We start from the raw sequence: 25405 nt of genomic DNA, 5'->3' as shown, positions 1-25405 counted from the left end.
TTCAATCCTTGGCCAGGGAGCTAACTCACCTATTGTGCAGCAGACCTGTCTCATCTGCTGCTCCCCTTAGCAGTGTTCTGCTTCCCACTCTGTCTCTGGTGAGACATCCTCTGGCCTACACCCTAGTTCTTGTATGCATACATAAATAAAAATAAATCTTTAAAAAAACCCTAAAGACCTTACATTATTTTTTGTTATTAGGTTTTAGACTTCTTGTATGCAAGAAAAAAAAGAAGGTACCCATTTTCTGACCTTATTTTAAGGTAGATTTCTTTTGCTGATACTACAGATTATGCAAATCATATGAGAAAAAATATCATAGATTCACTCTTTCCTTTAAAAAAATCGTTCCCAAGTTCTATGTATGATGACTTATAATGTTTTTTTATGGAAATTATTATTTATTATTTTTTTTATTGATATAGAATTAGTTTATAGCACTGTATATGACTCAGTACTGTAAAGGTTCACAATCATCAGATGTACATCACTACACTACACCACACCCATCGTGTCTCTTGACCATTTACCTTTGGGTCATTCCCCGATTGTTTCCACTCCCACTCTAGTTTTCTAGATGTAGAATCATGTCATCTGTAAGTAGTGATATTTTACTTCTTTTCCAATTTGGATTCCTTTTATGTCTTTCTCTTGCCTCATTGCTTTAACGAAGAATTCTAATCCTGTGTTGAATAGTAGTGGTAAAATGGATAGCTGTTTTATAACTGATCTTTTTTTAAAGACTTATTTATGCATACAAGAACTGGGGTACAGGTCAGAGGTGTGGGGGGTGAGAGGATTCACTAGAGACAGAGTGGGGAGCAGAACAGGCAGATCTACTGAAATACACTGCTGAGGGGAGCAGCAGGTGAGACAGGAGAGGTGTGCTGTGCCATGTGGGTTACCTCCCTAGCGAGGAATTGAACTCGTGCTGCAGTGACTGCAGATAGCTTCATAGTGCTGTGTCTTAACCCCCTGTGCCACCAGGGAGGTCCTTATTTTGTACCTGATCTTAGAGGATAAGTTTTCAGTTTCTCACTGGTGAGTACGATGCTAGCTGTCAGTTTGCCATATACAGGCTTTATTGTGTTGATACATGTTCTTACCACATTTTACTAAGAATTTTTATAATAAATGGGTGCTGAATCATATTAAATACATTCTGTAAATCTATTGATATGATCAGATGATTTATGACTGTAAGATATTTTTCAGCCCTTCCCCCCCAGACACTGACTGAAGAATGAGGATGAAGAACCTCTGCTTTCCAATTTTCACCCCCTGGACCTTGTTTCATCTTTTTAAAAAGAAATTTTAAATTGTGGTAAAAAACATATAACATAAAATTCACTGTCTCAAAAGTTTTAAGTGTTTAGGGAAGTGTTATTAAGTACATTTTTATTGTATAACCTCCAAAACTTTCATTTTGCAAAACTTAAACTTTATACCTATTAAATAACAATTCTTCTTTCTCTCCACCCCAACTCCTAACAACCACCTTTCTGCTTTTTGTTTCTATGGATTTGACTCCTCTAGGTACTTCATATAAGTAAAATAATTTGTCTTTTGTGATTCACTTATTTTACTTAGCATAATGTCCTTAAGATTCACTCACATTATAACATGTGTCATAATTTCTTTACTTTTTAAGGTTAATAATATTCTGTTGTACGTGTACAGTATGACATATTGTTTATCTGTTCATCTGTCTGTGCATTTGGTTTGTTTCTACCTTTTGGTGATTGTGAATAGTGCTGCTATGAACAAAGGTGTACATGTGTCTGTTTGAAATCCTGCTTTCAGTTTTTTGGGGTATATACTCAGAAATGGACTTGATGGATCATAGGGTAGTTTTTAACTTTTTGAGGTACTGCTAGACTGTTTTCCACAATGACTGCACCTTCTATATTCCCATCAACAGTGTACAAGGTTTCCAATTTTTACATATCCTCACCAACCCTTGTTCTATTTTCCCTTCTTATGATAGCAGCTGCACTAATGGGTGTAAAGTGTATATCATCGTGATTTTGATTTACATTTCCCTAATGATTACCTGTGTTGACCTTCATTTGTTAAAAAATTTTTGTTGAATACTCACAGTGATTGCTCTTCTTTCTAGAAAGGAGATGAAGTTGCTGGAGCAGTCAGGGTCTCTGAAAGGCTCTTTGAGTTCTGAAGAACAGCTGTCACTCATCAGCGGTTGTTCGGATATTCGAGCAGCAGTAGAGGGCGCCATGCACATTCAGGTGAGTTGAGGATTTTGTGCTCAAGTGTGTCAGGGTTTGAAGAGGTTGTCTTCTGACCTCAGCGGAGGAACAGGGGAAGATCAAAGCAGTTGGAAGATGTGAATGTCTTGTGTCGTCAAAGTTAGGATTATGTTTTATGTGATAAGAAACATTGTCCTCAGAACATCTCCTATATGGGCTCTCATCAAACTACTGTGATAATAGTATCTTTCAGAGGTTATTAGAATTTGAGCAAAATAGATTTTCTGGACATTTAAATTTTTAGTTTTATTATCTTACTGTTGAATGAGTGATTATATTCTTGTTTTCATATATGATTATATAAAAGTTTAAAGAAATCACCTAAAAGAAACTCTTTCATTGCTTATAGCACTTGAACTTAGCCTTCCCAACAGCTTCACTTGCAAAAAGATAACCACTCAGGTGTACTGTTTCCTGAGCTGAGTAAACACCAGGCAGCACTGGGGGAAGCAACAGGGGTGATGATGGCAGCTTGGTGGTCGGGGTCCTTCCTTCCTGAACGCCTATGCCAGAAAATAGTCCCTGGCCCTATTAATGACCCCATGCAGTATAAATTGTCTTTTAAAATGTTACAGTTAGCGACATAAGGTCTAAGCACCTAACAATAAAAGAAGCATTGCTCCTGATACTCCCCCTTGATATTTTGTATTCTGAGTCCTACACATTTCTGTTTATATCATTTTGTTACTGTGGTGATAGTCTAGCTGAGAATTTGGGAGCAAATCAGAAAAGCTGAATGTGTTTTGATGGTCAACAGCTGCTCTGAGATTCGCATCAAATATAGAAAATAGAGGTTCTCAGTCTTTGCCACTCTAATGTTTCTCTGGTTCAAACTTGTCAAACAGAACATAAGAAGAGGACTACTTTTAATTCCCTTTTTCTAATATTTTCATCTTTATCTCTGACTTGATGAAGGTTGTATAAAATTTAAGAGTCCTAAAAGGAATCTGCAGGCACCTTTGCAAGCCATATTTCAACCCTCACTCACCTGGCCATGCTGCTCCATATTTCAACCCTCACTCCACCTGGCCATGCTGGAGGAGGACTTGCTTCTGCACAGCAAGTCCAGCCAGGTCTTGGCAAAGAAGGGCCACGCAGGGGGTTAATTTTGAAGGGAAGTGAATATCTCTGCACTGACCCTGCTGGAGGGGGGAAATACAACTCAGACTTTAATGCTCCTGCCACTATCCAAGATAAGTGTGAGCTTTCTGCCACAGAAGAGGTGGGTAGGAATACAGACTGTAAAGTCAGTAATATCCTTGTGTTGCTACAGTGTAATGTGTTACTTCTTTTTAAGGTGATCTTTATAAATAAAGCTTACTTACAAATATCCAGCACTAGTTATTGTAGAGTCATGCCCCAGGACTAATTAATGTGTCTATATTAAATTTCTTTGTATCCTGGTCCCATTGTAGCACCTCTCTCTAGCCAATGGAGCTAACTGGCCATGCCATTTTAAAAAATGGATTCTATCTGATGATTTCTATACTCACATGATTGAATTAGTTTAGACTATTTATTTAGACTATTTAGACTATTCCCCAAATAGTACATTATTTTACAAAAAATAAGGAGTCCTCCTTACTATGAGATATTGATAATGACTTAAATAAATGGGTAATTTGGGGGGATTGTCTAATTTATAACAAGTGCCTGTAAAGTGCTTAGCATGGTACTTGGAACATAGAAAATACTCAATAAATTTATAAAATAAATTATTTTTTTGATATGGCCATTTGCATTTATATGGGGCAATATGCTGTTCTGTGCATGTTGAGCAGTATCTGTAATGCACAACACATGAAGTTGGGCAGTGTGAGGAGAGGAAAATTGAGAAAGATGCTGTAAGTTTTACTAGCTTTAATTCCTCTAATTATGTTCTTCAGACTGTATCACAGAGAGTAATAGGAGGAGGGAGGGAGGAGGAGGGATTGAGGAGCTAGGAATGGAAGCAGGATTTGCGCCTGTCTTGGACTATGGATAAATGGATTTGGGGGATGGGGTAGGGGAAGGAATGGAGATAAGTGTCTGAGAAAGAGATAAACAGAGATGACAGGAGATGAGTGGTACCTATGAATGAGTAGACGGTGAAGCACAGTTTCAAGGCTGTTGGAGAAATGGGAATAGACTGGAAGTGAAGTGGAAACCAAGTCCAGAATGCATTGAACGGCAACTTGAAGAGTAGATTCAATGAAACAAGTTATTATATTTATAAATTGCTTGTAGCAATACATGGCACATAGCACTATTTAAGTGTTCTCTTAAAATATAAAGTTTGGCCTTAATTCTGTATTTGATTAGAATCCTCTAAGGAAGGTGTTATAGTAGGAGAGTACAACTGATCAGAGGGAAAAATGGGTAAGAAAATTAAATCAGGATTTTATTTTTGTCTGTTGACTGATTTTCTTGGGTATACATTTCTCTATATGACCAATTTCTCTACTAGGAGATTTTCTGGATTTTGCAACTAATGCACATTAGTATCGCAACTAATGCACATTAGTATCTCAACTTATGTTTACCAAACAAACAAGTGAATAAAATGCCTAAATCCAAACCTGCCTAGTAAGCAACCTAAGTGCCCACTGAAAGATGATAGATCAGAGAGGACATGCTATATATTCACAATGAAATAGCTTCAGCTATAAGAAAGATGAAAGTCTGCCATTTGTAGCAAAATGGAAGGACCTGGAAGGATTATATAATGTGAAGTTAATCAAAAAGATAAAAGGTTGGATGATCACACATCTAGGGGGAATATAAGGAAACAAAGTGGATGAACTGACAAAGCAAAATAAACATAAACTGATGGATACTGATAATCCAGCTGAGGTTATCAGAGATGAAGAGGGCAGGAGGTGGGAGAAAAGTAAAGGGGGGTTTAAGTTATGGTGGTGAATATTTTATTTTTGCTTTTTTTCCTTCAAAGATGTAAAAAAGAATGGATGAATATGGGGACAAATATGCCTAGTATTTAGACCATGTGCTTGTTAAATTATGAGCATTTCTAATAATCTAAGAGTGTTAAATATATTTTAAAGAATAAAGGAATTTTAGGAAAGTCCTGCTTAGTTTCAGTCATTCAAAAAAATGTTTTAATATATTTGTGTCTCTATAACCTTCTATTTCTCTTGTTTATTTACTCGTTTTCTAGTGTACTTACGATTATACTGCAAATAGAATTTTATACCATGGCTTTTATTTAAAACTTAGAACATTTCTTGCTGTGTGATTTGCTCAGGACTCCATCAAATAGAAGTATAATTTTGGGACTTAAAAAATTGTTCTGTTTCTCATGTGATATCTAACCTGAGAAAAACTTCCCTCTAAGAATGACCTTCAAAGCTGAAGGCCAAAAGGACCACAGTCTGCAGCACCTACTCCTCCCCAAGCCTGATGCATTTTCTCCTCCTTGTCCACAGACTTTTTGCTAGCTATACCCAATTACCAACTTTGCTCACTTCTTTTTCTGATTCATAAGAGGAGAAATTAGCATTATAGAAAAATTAACCTAGGTTATTTGGACACTTTTTTTTTGTCAAAAGAAAATTATGATTTTAGGGAATTTTTAAAAGCAGGAGATACCTTTATCTCTGATCATATACATTGTTGTATAGCAATATTATCTCAGCAACCAAAAAAAAAAATACCAGAAGGCAGAGTTTATGAAAAAATGAACAAAAACATGGCTTGACTCAGTTTTTCAACTACAAGTAACCTGATTGTAGGATTTACTGTGTCCCTGAGGCTCAGAACCCCAGAAATGTCAATGTAATTCTCCATGGAAGATTTGTCTTCTTCCCAAATCCCAGAGGGTGGGAACCTGGATCAGAAAGTTTCCTAATGCCCTGCTCAAATGTGGGAGCAGGCAAGAAAGAAACCTGAATTTCTAGAACTTAGTACACTTTTGAAATCTAATCTTGCTTGGCAAGAAAGTCTACTGTCCTAGAAAAATAAGTTTATTTTGAAAAGCTGGTCTAAAGGTTGACACTCTTAAAGAGAGTTCAGGCTCATTAGCTGTGATACAGAGGTTTTATCTGATCTCTGGAGCTTAAGAGTGGAGAGTATGGTAATTGGTAGGAGCAATGACAATGCTTTATAGAATTATGAAGTTTGAATGTAGTTTCTACATATAAAATCAGGACAACAGCCAAAATCTAGAAGTAAAAATTATATTATCCAATGTAAATGATCAGAATTTGCATTGAACCTTACCTTTCAGATCTAGAAAATTATAGTCATTTTGATAATTCAGATTTGCTAATAGTTATAAGAAGCAGTGTTCATAAATAACTAATGTCATTTAAAAATGTGTGTGTTCAAAATCTACAAAGAGCTGATGAGACTTAAAAACAAAGTAAATAATCCAGTCAAAAAAAGGGCAGAAGAGCTAAAAAGAAACTTCTCCAAAGAGAAAATGCAAATGGCCAACAGGCATATGAAAAAATGTTCAAAATCACTTGTAATCAGGGAAATGCAAATCAAAACTACAATGATATACCATCTTACACCAGTGAGAATGGCATATAAAAAGCTAGCAACAAATGTTGGTGAGGATATGGAGAAAAAGGAACTCTCCTGTACTGCTGGTGGGAGTGCAAACTGGTCCAACCACTATGGAAAACTGTGTGGAGATTCCTCAATCTGCTAAAGATGGAGCTTTTTTTCATTGAGTTATTTGTTATTTTTTTATTATTGTTGAGTTGTATGAGTTATTTATATATTAAGCCCTTGTTGGACGTATGATGAGCAAATGTCTTTTCCCAGTCAGCAGATTTTCTTCTCATTTTTTTTGTAGTGGTTCCTTTTGCTATAAAACAACTTTTCAGTGTGATATGTACCATTTATTTATTTTTTGCTTTTGTTTCCTGTGCCGTAGGAGTTCAGTATCCAAACATGTCTCAACAGTTGATTTCTGGGGTATATTTACTATTTATTCATATATAATTACCATTTTTAACATATCCTTACTACTGATCTACCTAACAATGCATTTTCTTTAGTTTAGGAAACCATTTATATGTACACTGTTTGTTCAGTTATTAAATAATATGATATCAGAGTTGGACATTAATGCTTGGGAAATAGAAGTTTAACGCATTGAAATAATCTTTATGATTTGAAGACTAAGAAAAAAATTAAGGTGTATATGTGTATATATATATATATGTATATGTATATAAAGCTAATAAAGCATACTCTAATAGAGGGTCAATACATTTTTTTTCTATAAAAATCCAGAGAATAAGTATTTGGGTTGTTAGTTGGCTTCACGTCTGGGTATAGTTTCTGTTGTTTATTTTACAGTCCTTCAGAAATTTATAAATTGTTTTGTAGTTTTTTAGGCCATACAAAATCAGACAGTGGACTGAACTTGACCCATACTTTGCTGAGTCCTACTCTAAATATTTCGGAAGAGCAGTAGTAGCAGTAGGAATGTAAGGGATGGTCACTGTTTTTGGTTTTTGAAGTATACTCCAGAATCTTGGTTTGTACCTGGCAGGACCCAACATGCCAGCTCCTAAGGAGTTCCTCATGGGCTAGCTCCATGCCTGCCTGATGCTCTCATGAGGTTATTTGGAAGCTTGCTGTCTCGGTGTGTTTACTTGCAAGCATGAAAAGCATTCTGTCCTGCTATTCTTACTTCTTACTACAACTTTTCTCATGGTTCGCTCTTATTCAGATAATTTTTTTTTAAAAACGCTATTTTTATTTATTTTTAAAGATTTATTTTTATTTATTTATACAAGCACTGGGTACAGTCGGAAGCGCGGGAGGGTGAGAGAATTCACCAGAGCCAGAGCAGGGAGCAGAGCAGGCAGAGGGACCGAAGTACACTGCTGAGGGGAGCAGCGGGCGGCAGGAGAGGTCTGTGCGCCATGTGGGAGCCTCCTCTGGTGGCTGGGGAGCAGCCGGGGATCGAACTGGCTGCAGAGGCTGCGGGCAGCTTTGCAACCCAGAACTCAACTGCTGCGCCACCAGGGAGGCCCTTATTCGGATAATTTGTATGCAGAACTGGGCACGTGCCTCTTCTTGTTTATATGTATCTGTATTTATTTTTATTTATTTGCTTGTTTACTTTGTGGTATGAGTAGCTTCAAAGATACATGAGCAAAGAATGAAATTTATTGGGCCTCCCCGGTGGCGCAGCGGTTGAGCGCTGGGTTGCTAAGCTGCCCGCGACCTCTGAGGCGCCGGTTCAATCCCCGGCTGCTCCCCGGCCACCGGAGGAGGGTCCCACCTGGCGCACAGACCTCTCCTGCCGCCCGCTGCTCCCCTCAGCAGTGTACTTCGGTCCTTCTGCCTGCTCTGCTCCCCGCTCTGGCTCTGGTGAGTTCTCTCACCCTCCCGCGCTTCTGACTGTACCCAGTGTATGTATAAAAACAAAACAAGCAAACAAACAAACAAACAAATAAATAAATAAATCTATTAAAAAAAAAAAAAAGAATGAAATTTATTATCTATGCTTGAGTCAGGCACGTTTTACTCTTAATTAGCTTCTATGACCAAATAAGACTTGAGAAAGTGATTAGTGGAGACATATACAAGATATGTTACGTCTGGAAGTCAGCGTCTAGCTGTGTTATGACTGATTTAGGATTAGAGTGCTACTGCTGGTGTGTAGTTCACTGGTAATGGGAATACGATGAGTGATGTGTTACCACGAAGCCCTCTAGGAAGGTACAGTTCATAATAACACACAACTCTTGCCTGTGACTTGCTCATGAGCTTGGTGATAAAGGGATAGTGTGTGACATGGCATTACCCAATGCTGTATCCAGGGACAGCCCATCATACCAGTCTCACTTCTGATGGTAGCGCCTTAAGGGGCAGTGGGTGTTTGGAGGGATTGTAGAGTGAGTGGAGTTGTGTGCTGAATGTCCTACAACAAAGCATTTGGTGAAAAGGCCTGATAAACTATTCTAGAACGCGAGCTCTATTTCAGTGCTTTGACCCCGAAGCTGTGAAGTCGGAGTTTTCCATCCAGGGTGCTTTAATATATAAGTCCTTCCTTTTTCAAAATGTTAATTTAAATATTAACATAATTTGAATACTGTAAGCGGGAAATTTTTTGATCAGCCTAATACCCATTTGTCACATTTTGTATGTTCACTTCCAGTCTTCTTTCATGTGTAATTTTTGCAGCCTAGTTGTTGTGTGTCTTTATATATACAGTTTCATACTCTGCTTATGTTAGTCAACATCTAACACTTTTCTCTTAGAGTGTGAAGCTCTTCTCATGGCTCTTGACTGGGTGTGTTAACCAAATCAAATATCACTTATCTATTTACATTTAAAATAATTACTGATAAGGAAGGACTTAAATACAGTGCCTGGTTTCTGATAGTTTGTTTCTGATTTTTCAATATATGGTATGACATGGATATATATTCAGTAGAATCCATCCTCCAGTTAGGAATTTTGATCTTTCTCTGGACTAGCCATGTGCAATACAACCCTTTCTTATGATGCAGCAGTAGTGAGCCACAGCCCCCAGTAAGCCATGAAGGGAAACAACCCTATTCTTAGTGTACTATTGCCATGTTTTCAGTTTATGTTATTTTCAGCTTACAATGTGTTCATCAGGACATAACCCCATTTTAAGTTGAGGAATATCTATTCCTACTTTTGCCATATTTTCTCTGCTTTTACTTTGTTTCTGTTTGATAGTCTTCATTGTTTTTTTTTTTCCCCTTTTAGTTCCATAGGATTGTTATAACTGTTACCTTCAGCTACTCTTTGCTCATGTTCCAGAGTTCTGCAGATTGAGAATCCTCTCAGGCTTTTCTTTTTGTGCCAGTGTTTATGATATTTTTTTCTGTCTCTTCATTTTTAGTTTTTATGGGTTGTAATTGGAATAAACTTCCAGACTATTGCCTTTGCACCTGTTGAAGTAATCAGAGAACTGATGCTGCAAGAGGTAGTAGGTCGAAAAGCACCAGGACAGTAGGCCACTGATGGAGCACCTCCATGAGCATCAGGAATTTAAGCTTCCTACTATGCTGTGGATGCCAGGCATGTCTCCTGGGTATCCACAGTGATCCCCTTCTTTAGGCCAGCTCTGTGGTCTAAGTGTCTCATATAGTCTCATATCAGCTTTTCCCTCCAGGCTATTTTTGGGTACAAGATGTAGGACTGGGCATGGATTATAATTGATACAGGGTCTTTTTTCTTTTCCCACACAGACCGTTATCCTGGAGTGTTTGCTCCTGTTGTAGTAGATGCTACAATTCTGATTTGTGCAAGTGCTCATCTGTTGTTTTGGTTTTAGCCTTGAGGTGGGGTGTGAGTTGTGTTAAATATCCCAGCCTTGGTTTTAAGTAGTAGCCTTTTTTATGAGCAGACACAGATGATCTGACCTGTTTCTCTCTGCTGGATCAGGCTGCAGCTATTCCATATTGAGAGCCTTGGGCTCAGGCTAGTAATTATCACTCTGCACCCCTGCTTCTTTAGTTCTCCAATACTTTACACACTCCTAAACACCAACTCTGTGTGTCTTCTTATTTTGTACAGTGCTGAGTCTCCAAAGTTCCCAACATTAGCATGTTCCCTGGAGTCACCAACTGTTGGGGGTTCCACACGGCAGCCACTCCTCTCTATTGTGAGTTGTGCTGTTTCTGAATCACTGTAAACACAGCTCACTTAAAGTTTTTCCTACCCTTTCCACCAGATTCCTAATATGAGCTGTGGTTATCCTTTTTTTTTAAGGGGATTTTGATTTTGTTCTGCTGTAATCTAACTGTGAACGTATGGAGGAGGTAACCTGGTGTTTTTACTCTGTTGTCACCTTGTCAGTCTCTGGGTTTGCAACTTTTTATTTCAGCACCTTGCCTATAAAGTGTTTAATGAGAAATATGCTGATAATCTTATAAGAATTCTTATACATGATATGTACTTTTGCTTTCTTTGTCTTGGTTGATAATTTGAATATAATAGGTCTTGGTGTAGGTTTTGGAGTTCATCATAGTTGTAGTGTTTTGAATTTCCTGAATTTGGATGCATATTCCTTCCTCACATTTTGAGAAGGTTTGACCATTATTTGTTTACATAATCTCTTGACCCATTTTTGCTTCTTCTGGGACTCTCCTATAATCCATATAATGATCTATATAATGGTGGTCCATAACTCCCTTAAACTTTCTTTCTTTATTCTTTTTCTTTTCATTCCACTGACTTGATAATTTCAAGTGACTTGTCTTTAAGTTCACTGATTCTTCTTTTTGGTCAAGTTTGATACTGATACCTTCTTTTGAATGTTTGTGTTTAGTTATTGTATTCTCCAGAATTTGTTTCTGTTTTTTTTTTTTGTTGTTGTTGTTAGTGTTCTCATTTTGTTTATGCATTGTTTTCCTATTTCTTGTTTAGTTTTCTGTGTTCTCTTATTGCACACCAAGATTCTCAAGATGATTATTTTGAAATCTTTGTGAGGTAATTCATAGATGTTTGTCTTGTTAGGGTTAGTTTCTGGAAATATATTTTGTTCCGTGGTCATTACTAAGTCATGTTTCCTTTTTCTTCAAATGCCATATTTTCTGCTGTGATTTAATAAACCACCCATCTTTACTATTCTTTATGGATGGACTTCATATAGGGAAAGACTTTCACCAATCAGTCTGGCAGAGATCTGGGGGCCTTTCTGTCCTTTCCGTCCTCTGAGTTTATGTATCTAATTTTCAGTTGAAGTGGTTTGCCAATTAATTTTTTTTGGAACTTGTTAATCTCCCTTTTTTTTTAAGATTTATTTTTATTTATTTATGCATACAAGAACTGGAGTGTAGGCCAGAGTGTGGGGGGTGAGAGGATTCACCAGGGACAGAGTGGGGAGCAGAACAGGCAGATCTACTGAAATACACTGCTGAGGGGAGCAGTAGAGGAGACAGAAGAGGTCTGCTGCACCATGTGGGTTAGCTCCTTGGCAGGGATTAAGCTCATGCTGCAGTGGCTGCTGATAGCTTGAAAGTTCTGAGACTTAATCCCTTGCACCACCAGGGAAGCCCTCTTGCTCCCCCTTCAGTCTGTGTGCAGTACTGCAGGTTCTCTGGCATTGTATTAAGGTCCAATTAACCTTTTGTTCTCAGTGGCCCTCCGGCACCCAAGATATACTGGTTCCCTGTTTAACGTCTGAGTCAGGTAAGACAGAATCCGGTCCCTCAGAAAGCCCCCTAAAAAGTCAGGATTGCTGGTTGTATATTCCACCTTCTCTTTCCCTTCCAAGAGGGAAAATTTGCCAATCTCCTGATTGCACTGAGCTATGCTGGTTTGTTAGAAAGGCTATCATGGATAAAATGTAGTGATATTTCTTATCCAATCTTACCTTTGTGTTTGTATGGCGTATTGTGACTTCCTGATTGTTTTCTGGAGTTCTCATAAAGACTTTTCTGGCCACACAGTGCTCATTTGTTCTCTATGTGGGGGAGACAGGGTCTGGGGTTTCCTATTCTGGCGTCTTGAGAATGTCACACTGTTTTGTTGTTTTATAACAAAAGAATTAGATCTAGAAATTTGAGGGTATCCTGTTTTGGAGCTCTAATAAATCCAATTTTTCATGTCCATTGCTCATGCTCATGCTTTGCAGAGACTCCTGTGTCAGTAGAAGTCAACCAATTCAAATCAGGTGTCATTTTGAAAACAAAGATTTTTGTGCTCCCTCCACTACTTTGCTATTATAATGAAACTTGGCTGGTCATTCCTGTGTAGCACTCTTATATTTTTTGAATTGTCTTTTTAAGGGCAGGTTCATTAAAAGTGGGATTTCTAGGTATAAGCTCCTTTCTGGCTCTTGGTTACATATTGCTCAGGTATTTGAACTTTCTCTTATACTTTTAAGAGTAACCTCCTAAGATCGTTTGATTTTAAACTTCCTAGTGCTGGGCATATTGGTCTTTATGCCTTTTATATTGATAAATGGAAACATGCATCATTATCTAAAGTTGTTACAACAAATGTGTCAACACTGACATTCTTAATTTGTTCTCTAAAATAACTGAAAAATTGAGTGATGACTCTACTCTCCCCTAAATTAAAAAAAAAAAAAAAGAAGCTAAAGTCTCCGTTTAAAAGGATAATACAACAGAGCACTTTTGGAAAGAGCTCCTTTGGGATGATGATATTAAATATTGGAAAGTTGATTTAATACTGACTTCACATACCAATATCAATATCTGTATACAGTGAGAGGTTTCTTTTTATAAATAGAAACCTAATTGTACCTTATGATTTAGAAGTTGTATTAGTGCTCAAAATCAAAATACACAAGTGTCTATTATAAACATTCGTATTTTATAACATCTGTTAATATTAGTCTCTAGTTGTTTTCTCAAAGTGTTTTTATTTTTTGCTGTTGGTGGCTAGGTTTTCATTATTTCCCAAATAAATACCAAATGCTACACAGAGTATATCATCAAGTTTTCCCTATTTAAGAGACATATTATAAAGCATTTGAGGGAACATGTGAATTTAATATTAATAAAAAACTAAGGAACTCCTGGAATAAAACTCCATGCTAAAGGCTCCAGTATTCAGAAGTGAAGTGAGTGCTGTGGAAAACATCCCATAACTGTTTGTTTGTTTTCCCTCCAACTCTTGGGCTTCCTACTGTTTGCCTAGTGGCAGAGACACCCTGGGATTCATATCTCCTTACTCTGAATAGCCTTGGTTGTGTTTATTTTCATTTGAAAGTTAATATTCAAATGTTTCTTTCAAGTTGGTGACTTTCACCTTTTAGGAGTTGGGTTGTGCTGTGTCAGTCCCTATTCCCCAGGGGAGATCTTCCTGTCATTCAGAAACCCTGGTCATTAGCAAGCATTGAATTGCACTTTGTGTGAGGGAATGCATCAGGGTCACTTGAGTAGCTGTTATTGTTGTTTGGCTGGGTAGGCAGCTACTGCATGTCCCTCTGACTAATACACATTTTGAATGAGGGTAGAAAAGATGTACATGCCTTTGCTTACTAACTTTAGTATTTGCAGAATACGTAGTCCAGATGATTCAACCAGGACAAGGTGGAGTGGCCTTCTTGGAGAATGACGGTTTTCATTACACCTTTCACGTTTACTGAGAAAATTTATGAACCTTCCTTTAAAAGGCTTTCTTCCTGCTATTTTTTAGTGTAACTGTTTTGCTTACAAGTTCAGACTACCCTATCTTGCTGTTCAAGTTGGTAGAGGTGGGTTGGATCTCCTTCCCCTCTAAGGAACCTGGATTTACCCCATGACTGAGAGCACTGTCAGAGTAAGCTGTTTAGCATTGGTACCCAGTGCTCCCCAACGCTAACATAAACCTTCTTTCCTCTTGGTTAAAGACCCACTGCTAGTGTAAGTACCATTTACTGACCCCTTACCATTTATTAGGTCTTGTGCCAGGTGTTTTATACATAATGATATAACTCAGTCCTTACAATGACTCTATGAGGACTTTTATTTTTCTAGTATTCCGCCCCCCCCACCCCCACCCTGTCTCCATTCCACACTCCCCTCCACCACATTTTGTAACCTCTTCACCTCAGGGATATTTTTGATTGCTTTGTTTACTGCTCTATTTCCAGAACCTAAAACAGTAGTCTAGCACATGGCAGAACTTAATTTTAACATTTGTTGATGACTGAGTAGGTTATCTATTTACAAATGAGATGTTTTAGACCTTATCTAAGAACCCCCAGGTACTAAGTGGTAGAGCTATACCCTTGGGGTACGACGGAACCATAGCTTTGATAAGAGTAGTGTGGATGCCCAGCAGCCTAGCCGCCCTACTGCTTTGGGGAACCAGAATCCTCCATTTCTTCCCAAGTTTTTCTCTTGTTTCTTTTTCAAGCTGATTCCTGAAATATTAGGTTTGGCTGTGGGAAAATATTGCATGAATAGAATCCCATGCAATATTTATAGTATCATAAAATATGAATTGGGTAACTTTTGGTAAAGCTTGATTGCAACACAAAACTTTTCATGTGAGCTTTAGCTTTATTAATTTGCTGCTTGTGGTATATGGCCTTCTCAGACATTAAAGGGAAGACAACATCCCATCTCCTGTGCAAACTGGGGCGGGGCACGGGGCAGATGGGCATGGTGGGGCCACTTGATGCTAAAACCAGTGTTGAAGTTGAGCATGCTCAGAGATACCTAGTAAGAACTCTGAAGTTGAAAAGAACTTTTTGGCTATTATGGCTGAAAGTGTAAGAAAATATAAAAAATATATTGTCACAACCTTACACCTCTGACGTGTATGCCCATGAATGAAGCAATTAAGTGTCGCTATTGTGGATATCTTACTGTTGTTCTTTTTTAAAAAAAAAAAAAAATCAACGTTTTATTGAAGTAACGTTGTATTACAATATTGAAGTTTTAGGTGTGCATCATTCTTTTATTATTATCATTATTATAATTAATTGATTAATTTTTATCTGAGGAACATTGGGGAGCTACATCAGGTTTTACCACCATAGTGCACCTTCCTCTCACTCACCTATATCCCACCACCATAGACCATTATGCTTCTTCTCCTCTTTGTTCTTCTTTCTCCCCCAGTTTCCTCCCTCATTGGTCAGTTCTGTAGTTAGCTAACAAGGGTTAGTTCTTCAGCTTGTATTTATCTATTAACTGAGTTACTTTATATTTCACATATTAGTGGCACCGTCTAGTACTTATATTTCTCCTTCTGACTTCTTGCACTTAGCATTATCCTTTCAGATTCCATCCATGTTGCCCAAATAACATGAGTTTGTCTTTTTGATTGCTGAGTAGTATTTCATTGTGTGTGTGTGTTTGTTTGTTTGTTTGTGTGTACATATATCAAAACTTGATCTACTCATATATTCTGGGGCATTTAGGTTATTTCCTTGGTTTAGCTATAGTAAATAGTGCTGCAGTAAACATGGTAGTGCAAGTTTCCTTTCAAATTAGGTTTTTTTAAGTTTTTGGAGTGATGCCTATGAGTGGAATTACTGGGTCAAATGGAAGGTCCATGTTTAATGTATTGAGACAATTCCATACTGCTTTCTGTAAGGGCATCCCCATAGCAGTGTAGGAAGCCTCACTTTTCTCCTTATCCTTGCCAGCATTTATTGCTTCTGGATCTTTTTTTTTATTTTAAAGATTTATTTATTTATCTATAAAAGCACTGGGTACAGTCAAAAGCACGGGAGGGTGAGAGGAGTCACCAGAGCCAAAGCGGGGAGCAGAACAGGCAGACTGATGAAATACACTGCTGAGGGGAGCAGTGGGTGTGGCAGGAGAGGTCTGCGCACCATGTGGGACCCTCACCAGTGGCCGGGGATTGAACCGGCGCTGCAGAGGCTGCGGGCAGCTTTGCAGCCCAGCGCTCAACCTCTGTGCCACCAGGGGAGGCCCGCTTCTGGATCTTTTTGATTGGCCATTCTCACAAGTGTGTGAGATGGTACCTCCCTGTGCTCTTGATCTGCATTTCTCTAATAAGTGATTGTGAACACTTTTTCATGTGCCTGCTGGCCATTTTAATGTCTTCTTTGGAGAGGTGTATGTTTATCTCTTTTGCCCATTTATTGATTGGATTATTTGTTTTGGTTTTGTGGAGTTTCAGAGTTCTTTGGATATCAGTCTTTTATAAGATATATAGTATGTAAATATTTTCTCCCGTTCAGTAGGGTTATCTTTTCATTTTAGTCATGGTTTCATTCACTGTACAGAAGCTTTTAAGTCCCAGGTGTTATATTTGCTTTTGTTTTCCTTGCTGTTGGGGAAGAATCCCTAAAAGCATCACTAAAGGCTTATATCATGAAATGTTTTGCCTTTGTATATTTCTATGTATTTTATGGTTTCAGTTTTATATACAAGTCTTTGATCTTTTTTTAGTTGAGCTTGGTGTATGGTGTGAGATTGTGGTCTAGTTTCATTCTTTCACATGCAGCTGTTCACTTTTCCAAATACCATTTATTGAAGAGGGTATTCTTTTTCCAGTGTATGTTTTTGGCTCCTTTGTCAATGTCCATATATATGAGGGTTTACTTCTGGGCTCTCAATTCTATTCCATTGGTCTCTGTGTTTATTTTTTGTGCCAGTACTTTTAATTATTGTGGCTTATAATATAACTTGAGGCCTGGAAGTTTGATACCTCTATGTTTTTTCTTTTTTGTGATGGCTGCTTTTTCTATTCAGTCTTTTGTGATTCCATATGAATTTCGGTAGTATTTGCTCCAGTTCTTTGAAATATAGCATTGATATTTTTAATGGGATTGTGTTGAACCTGTATATTTCTTTGGGTAGAATGGCCATTTTGATAAGGTTGATTGTTTCAGAACATGAGCAGAGAACATTTTTTCTATTTCTTTGTGTCTTCTTGTCTTCCTCTATTTCTTCTTTCTATGTCTTATAGTTTTCTTTGTATAGAGATCTTTAACCTCCTTTGTTAGGTTTACTCTTAGGTAACTTTTTTTATATAATTGTAAATGGGATCACTTTCTTAATTTCTTCCTCTTCTGTCTCATTATTTATGTGTAGGAAAGTAACTGATTTATATGTGTTGATTTTATACTCTTCTGCTTTGCTAAACTGATTGTTTCATTTAGTTTTCCATGGAACCTTGAGGGTTTTCTATGAATACTAGGTCATATGCAAATAATGATAACTTTAATTCTTTCTCAATTTTTATTCTTTTTATATCTTTGTTGTATAATTGCTCTAACTAGAACTTCCAATACTATATTGAAGGCAATGGTGAGAATGGACATCCTTGTCTTGCTACCAGCTCTTAGTGGAAAAGCTTTCAGTTTTTCACCATAGAGAATGATATTAGCTATGGTTTGTTGTAAATGGCTTTATCATGTTAAAGTATGCTCTGTTTATCCCTGATTTTTCAAGGGTTTTCAACATAAGTGGATGTTAGATCTTATCAAATGCTTTCTCAGCATCTATTGATATGATCATGTGGCTTTTAACTTTCTTTTTGTTGTGATGAATTACATTGATTGATTTTCAAATGTTGAACCACCCTTGTATTACTGGTATGAATACCACTTTGTTATATATATGATCCTTTTAAGGCATTGTTGGATTTGGTTTACTTGGATTTCATTCAGGATTTTTTGTGTCTGTCTTCATTAGGGAGATTGGTCTGTAGTTTTCTTTATTGTGTTGCCTTTGTTTGGTTTTGGTATTGGGGTAATGTTGGCCTCATAAAATGTATTTATAAGTATTCCGCCTTTTTGAATATTTGGAATTTTTTGAGTAAGATAGGCATTAGTTCATCTTTGAAGGTTTGGTAGAACTCAGTTGTGAAGCCATCTGGTCCTGTACTCTTGTTTTTTTTGGTTGAGTTTTGATAACTGTATCAATTTCCTTGCTTGTGATTGTCTTTTTCTAGGATTCCATTTCTTCCTTTTTCACCTTGTATGCTTGACAATTCTCAGAACTTGTTCATCTCTTCTAGTTTATTTTTAGCATCTGTCAATAGATGTTCACAGTACTCTCTAAGCCTCTGAATCTTCTGAATTTCTGCAGCACCTTTTCATGATTTCTCCATTTTCATTTTTGATTCTTTTTATTAGAAATTTCTTCATTATTATCTGTTGAGCCCTGCTAAAGGTTTTTGAATTTTGTGTATTTTTTCAGAGAATTAGATTTTGGTTTCATTGATCTTTTGGGCTAAATTTAAATTTTGTATTTCATTTATTTCAGCTTTGATTTTTATTATTTCTCTTTTTCTATTAGCTTTTGTATTTGTTCTTGTTTTTCTAATCCCATAAGTTGAGAGAGAAGGTTGTTTATTTGAGCTCTTTCTTGTTTCTTGGTGTGGGCCTATGTTGCTATGTACTTTGCTCATCATAATGCTTTTGCTGTGTCCCATACGTTTTGGAAGCTTGTGTCCTCATTATCATCTGTTTCAAGGTATTTTTAATAGCTTATTTGATTTCCTCATTAACACAGTGGTCTTTAAGCAGTAGTTATTCAATTTCCATGTATTAAGAGATTTTCTTCTTTTCTTTTGGTTTCTAGTTTGATACGGGCTCTGGGAAAATGCTGGTATTATTTCAGTCTTCATGTAATTATTGATATTTGTTTTGTGTTCCAGAATGTTGTCTATTCTGGAGAATGTCCAATGTATGCTTGAGGAAAAAAGTATGTATTTTTTTTAGGGTACAGCCCTGTATGTGTCTATGAGGTTAAATAGGTCTAATTTTGTATTTAAGACTTTCTTGTTCCTGTTCATTTTCTGTCTAGGTGATCTGTCCATTGGTGAGAGTGGGGTGTTGAATTCTCCTACCACAAATGTGTTTTTTCAATGCTTTTTCCCAGAGTCGATGGTCGTTGCCTAATGTGTTTTGGATGCCCCTTTGTTTGGTGCATATATGTTGATGAGTTTATGTCATCTTGATGGATCGTCCCTTTCTTATTATATAGTGTCCCTCCCTGTCTTTTGTTACCTTTTTTAATTGGAAATACATTTTCTCTGATATAATTATGGCTGTCCCTACCTTCTTTTGAACACATTTGCTTGTAGGATTGTTTTCTAACCCTTTACCTGGAGCCTACGTTTATGGTAGGAAGTTTTGGTATGTCTCCTGGGGACAGCAGAAGCTTGGTTTCTATTTCCTAATCTAACTAGATACTCTCTGTCTTTTAATTGGTGAATTCAGTCCATTTACACTTAGAGTGATTATTGATTAGTGATAGTTTGTTGCTACCACTTGTTCTTTATTTTTGTGGTCAGTCCATTTCCTTATTCAGTTCTTTATGTATGTTCTTCTCTTTGTGTTAGATGTGTAAGCTCCTTTCAGTATTGAAGATGTGGTTTAGTATTTGCAAACTCCTTGAGCTTATCTGTGCCTGAAAAAAACTTTGTTCATCCCTCATATCTGAAGGAAAATCTTTCAAGATAGATTATTATTGGCTGGCAGTTTTTCTCTTTAAGTATTCAAGACATGCCATTTCATTATCTCTTTGCTCATAGCATTTCTTCAGAGCAGTCTAATATTTGCCTGATTAGGGTACATTTAGAAATTATCTGCTTTCTCCCCCTTGCCAGCATCAGTGTTCTTTTTTTTTTTTTTTGTCCTGAATTTTTAGAAATATTATCATGTGTCTTGCTGATGATCTTGTATCTACATATGCCAGGGTTCCCTTAGCTTCATCTATTTGTACATTTATTTCCTTCTCTAGGTTTGGGAGATTTCCTCCATGGTTCTTTTAAATACATTTTCTGTTCCTTTCTCTCCCTTTTCCCCCTGTGGCATTCCTATTATTTTAAAGTGTCTTTTCTCATAGAGCCAGATAATTCTTATAGTGTTTCTTCATTTTTAAAAAAATATTTATTTATGTATGCATATAAGAACTGGGTACAGGCCAGAGGGGTGTGTGTGTGTGTGTCAGGGTTGGGGGGGGGCGGTAGGAGGATTTACCAGAGACAGAATGGAGAACAGAACAGGCAGACTAACTGAAATACACTGCTGAGGGGAGCAGCAGGCGAGTCAGGAGAGGTCTGCTGCACCATGTGGGTCACCTCCCTGACCAGGGATTGAACTCGTGCTGTAGTAGCTGTGGCTAGCTCATAGTGCTGAAACTTAACCCCTTGCACCACCAGGGAGGCCCCAGTGTTTCTTCATTTTTTTAATTTCTTTTTTTTTTTTTTGCTTTCCTTCTCTACCTAGGCAGTTGTACATTAGCATCTTCAGTTACACTGATTTATTGTTCCACTTGATCTATTCTACTTCTAAGATATTCTCCTGAGTTTTTCATCTCCTGTATTTCTTTTTAAATCCTGAAACTCCATTTTATCTTACTCAGAGATTCATTTTCTATCTTCAGTTCATTGATTTTATATCTAAAGACATTCATTAATTTTCCTGAGTTTTCATGCATTTCTTTGAATTTCTTTATCATTGCATTTCTAAACTCCATATCTGATAGGGAGAGTATAGCTTCCATAACTATGACTTGGGGTTCTGGAGATTTGCTGTCTCTCTCTCGCTCTCTCTGTATTATACTATTTGCTTGGGGACTCCTGTTGCCATTTGTGGCATTTTTCCTTCACCCCGTTATTAGCTTTGGAACTCAGCTGTTGTATATGGGGACCTCTGAGCCTGGCCCTTCTCCTTCACTGATCAGGGTTCTCACAGCTATCTGGGGAAACCACTGGTGGGTTCTCAGGTGAGGTTGTACCGCCTCTGGTCACTCTGTCTCACTCCCTGATACAGATCAGGGATCTCACCAGTCTTTGTGGGTGCAGGCAGAGTTTCATGGACAGTCACAAGGCCTGGGTGGCTGCTGGTGGTGTCCCTTGGAAGGTTGTGAGGCTGCTGGTGAGCCAGGCAAGTGCTGGCTGGGTCCTGTGGGAGGTCAGGAGGACTCTGCTGGTATGGGTGGGCACTGGTGTGTCTCAAGGTCTCTGGCTGCTCTGGCACCTTCCCCAACATAGGTCTGGAATCTCACCAGTCTGTGGGGGCACTTGTGGGGTCTCACAGAAGTCATTAGACCTCTGCTGTTGTGGGAGAGGGCTGGTGGCCAGTGGAAAGCTGCTCTAGCTCTTTCCCTGCTAGGAGTCCATAGTCTCTAATTTTTGTTTTTAGTAGAAATAAGCACCATCTATCCTGCTTTTCCCCTTGAACTTAGATATTTTTATTAAATGTTAGCTCTCTCCCTAACCTGTAAATAGGGAATCCCCTTCTTTAGAGATTAAGAACTACGAAACTGGTGCTTTTCATTAAGTATTATAACTGCAACTAAGTTACCCTGTTACGTTAGTCTAATTAACCTTGATCTATTTTTGGTACATTCCCAAGACATTAGTCCTGAGCTGTTAGAATAAGTGAGAGCCATTGTTTTATTATGTAAATAGTGATAAACATGAGAAAGCAAGGAAACCTAAGTTATCTTGAGTCCTGTTATCCTCACAAGTTACCTGTTTTTGTTTTTCTGTTTTCTTTTGATCCTTATATAGAGTTTTGTGTAAAATTTCATAATGTGCTTTTTTTTTTATTCCACCTTAACCAAGGATCATGTTCTACATTGTATTATTATTTCTATAATAGGGGTCATATGATTCCTTTTTTTATTTTTAAAGATTTATTTATTTATGCATATGAGAACTGGGCCAGAGGTGCCAGGGGTGAGAGGATTCACCAGAGAGAGTGGGGAGCAGAACAGGCAGATCTATTGAAATACACAGCTGAGGGGAGCAGTAGGCAAGGCAGGAGAGGTCTGCTGTGCCAGGTGGGTTGCTCCCTGGCTGGTCTGGAATCGAACTTGTGCTGCAGTGGCTGGCGACAGCTTGACAGTGCTGTCTTTAACCCCTATGCCACCAGGGAGGCTGCCATATGATTCTTGATGGCAGGGATTTGGGTTGTGTGGACCCTGGGCCATAGACCTTGGACATGTCCTATGTGGGCTCTGGCCAGGCTTTCCCAGGCCAGATCCTGCGAAGTCACTACAATCTCTTTGGCTCTTCTAGCTTCTGGCCAACTTAGAGACCTCAGGTTGGGACCCTAGAACTGATTTGGGCCACATACAATATCTTAAATTTTTTTTATCCTTGAAACTCATTGATGTTTAAATGTCAGGATATTTGCACATAAAATGTAGATTTCTTTTTTTTTAATTTTTATATTCCCCATTCAATTGCAACCCCCTGATAATGACTCCAATCCCTCCTTTCCCCGCCACCCCCCCAAAGTGTATCTCTGGTTCATAGTTGTTTGTTGATTTTGATTTTTTTCTTTCTTATAGTTATTCTGTTTCCTGGTCCCTTATTTAGGTTTTCTAGATTTCTGCTATGAGTGAGACCATCCGGTATTTTTCTTTTTCTTTCTAGCTTATTTCCCTGAGCATGATCTCTTCCACCTCCATCCATGTTGCTGCAAATTGCATGTGTTTATCTTTTTTGAATGTTGATTAATAATCCATTGTGTATATGTACCACATCTTCTTGATCCAGTCATCTATTTTTGGGCATTTGGGTTGTTTCCATGGCTTAGCTATTGTAAATTGTGCTGCTATAAACATAGGGGTGTAGGTGCTCTTTGGAATTAATGTTTCTGTGTCCTTTGGGTAAATACCTAGGAGTAGAATTGCTGGATCATATGGAAGCTCTATCTTTAGTAGGTTGAGGAATCTCCACACAGCTTTCCATAGTGGTTGGACCAGTTTGCACCCCCACCAGCAGTGCAGGAGAGTTCCTTTTTCTCCACATCCTCGCCAACATTTGTTGTTGCTAGTTTTTTTATTATGTGCCATTCTTACTGGTGTGAGATGGTATCTCGTTGTAGTTTTGATTTGCATTTCCCTGATTGCAAGTGATGTTGAACACTTTTTCATATGCCTGGTGGCCACTTGTATTTCGTCTTTGGAGAAGTTTCTTTTTAGCTCTTCTGCCCATTTTTGATTGGATTATTTTCTTTGATTTTGTTGAGTCTCATCAGCTCTTTGTAGATTTTTGTGATCAGTCCTTTATCATTAGTGTTGGGTGCAAAAATGTTCTCCCAGTCGGTGAGAGAATTGTTTTGGTTAATGTCTCTTTTGCTGTGCAGAACCTCTTTAATTTAATGTAGTCCTTGCTGTTTATCTTTGCCTTCACTATCACTGCTTTGGGTGATGCATCTGTAAAGATGTCTTTGAGGTGCATGTCATGTAGTGTTTCACCTATATTTCTTTCTATATATTTTATGGTTTCAGGTCTTATGTCTAGTTCTTTAATCCATTTTAAGTTGGTTTTTGTGCATGGGGTGAGGTAGTAGTCAAGCTTCATTCTTTTGCATGTAGTGACCCAGTTTTCCCAGCACCATTTATTGAACAACTTTCTTTGCTCCAGTGCATATACTTTGCTCCTTTGTCAAAGATTAGTTGACCATAGATCTGTGGGTTTATTTCTGGGTTTTCTATTCAGTTCCATTGGTCCACGTGTCTGTTCTGGTTCCAATACCATGCAGTTTTGATGATTATGGCTTTGTAGTATAGTTTGAAATCTGGGAGAGTGATGCCTCCATTCCCTTCTTTTTTTTCCAAGAGGGTTTTGGCTATTTGGGGTTTTTGGTGGCTCCATATGAATTTCATCAATATTTTTCTAATTCTTTGAGGAATGACATTGAAATTTTAATTGGAATAGCTTTCAATCTGTAGATTGCTTTTGGTAGGATGGCCTTTTTATAATGTTATTCTTCTGATCCATGAGCAGGGGATGTCTTTCCATTTCTTTGTGTCTACTTCTCTTTCTTTTAACAGTGTTTTATAGTTTTCTTTGTATAGGTCCTTTACTTCTTTTGTTAGGTTTGTTTCCAAGTATTTGATTTTTTTTGTTTCAATAATAAAACAAATGGTTTTCTTGATTTCTTCCTCTTCAGGTGTATTGTTTGTGTATAGGAAGGCTACTGATTTTGTGCATTGATTTTGTATCCTACCACTTTACTAAACTGATTGATTAGTTGAATTAGTTTTTCTGTGGAGTTTTTGGGGTTCTCTATGTATATTATCATATCATCCACAAATAGTGATAGTTTGACTTCTTTCTTGCCTATTTGGATTCCTTGTATGTCTTTCTCTTGTCTTATTGCTCTGGCTAGGTCTTCCAGTATTATGTTGAAAAGCAGTGGTGACAGTGGACATCCTTGTCTTGTTATAGATCTTAATGGGAATGCTTTCAGCTTTTCACCATTGAGAATGATATTGGCTGTGGGCTTGTCATAGATGGCCTTTATGATGTTGAGGTATGTTCCTTGTATCCCAAGAATTTCAAGGGCCTTTATCATAAATGGGTGTTGTACTTTGTCGAATGCTTTCTCAGCATCTATGGTATTATCACGTGGTTTTTATATTTCTTTTTGTTGATGTGTTGGATTACATTGATTGATTTTCGGATGTTGAACCATCCTTGTGTCCCTGGAATAAATCCTGTTTGGTCGTGGTGAATTATCTTATGCATTTTGGATTCTGTTGGCAAGGATTTTGTTGAGGATTTTTGCATCAGTGTTTATTAGGAAGATTGGCCTGTAATTTTCTTTTTTGTGTGCTGTCTTTGTTGGGTTTTGGTATTAGTGTAATGTTGGCTTCATAAAACGTATTTGGTAGTATTCCTTCTTTTTCAATTTTTTGAAAAAGTTTGTATAGGATAGGCACTAATTCACTGCTGAACGTTTGGTAGAATTAATTTGTGAAGCCGTCTGGGCCTGGGCTTTTGTTTTTGGG

General features: G+C 37.7%; 1 protein-coding gene across 1 annotated transcript in view; it reads left to right on the top strand.

Annotated features, from left to right (window-relative positions):
• CRYL1 (crystallin lambda 1) overlaps positions 1 to 25405 on the top strand; it is a gene marked incomplete at both ends in the record, with an annotated part of 178860 nt that overhangs the window by 58066 nt on the left and 95389 nt on the right. Inside the window, one exon of the mRNA XM_084234866.1 lies at positions 2120 to 2246. Coding sequence (XP_084090992.1) covers positions 2120 to 2246 — 127 coding nt within the window. The remainder of the gene's footprint in view (positions 1 to 2119; positions 2247 to 25405) is intronic.

This window comes from Talpa europaea, assembly GCF_964194135.1.
Source record: "Talpa europaea genome assembly, chromosome: 6".
Lineage (NCBI taxonomy): Eukaryota > Metazoa > Chordata > Mammalia > Eulipotyphla > Talpidae > Talpa > Talpa europaea.
Note: the sequence above shows the minus strand (reverse complement) of the source record. Positions and strands in the feature narration are given on the sequence as shown.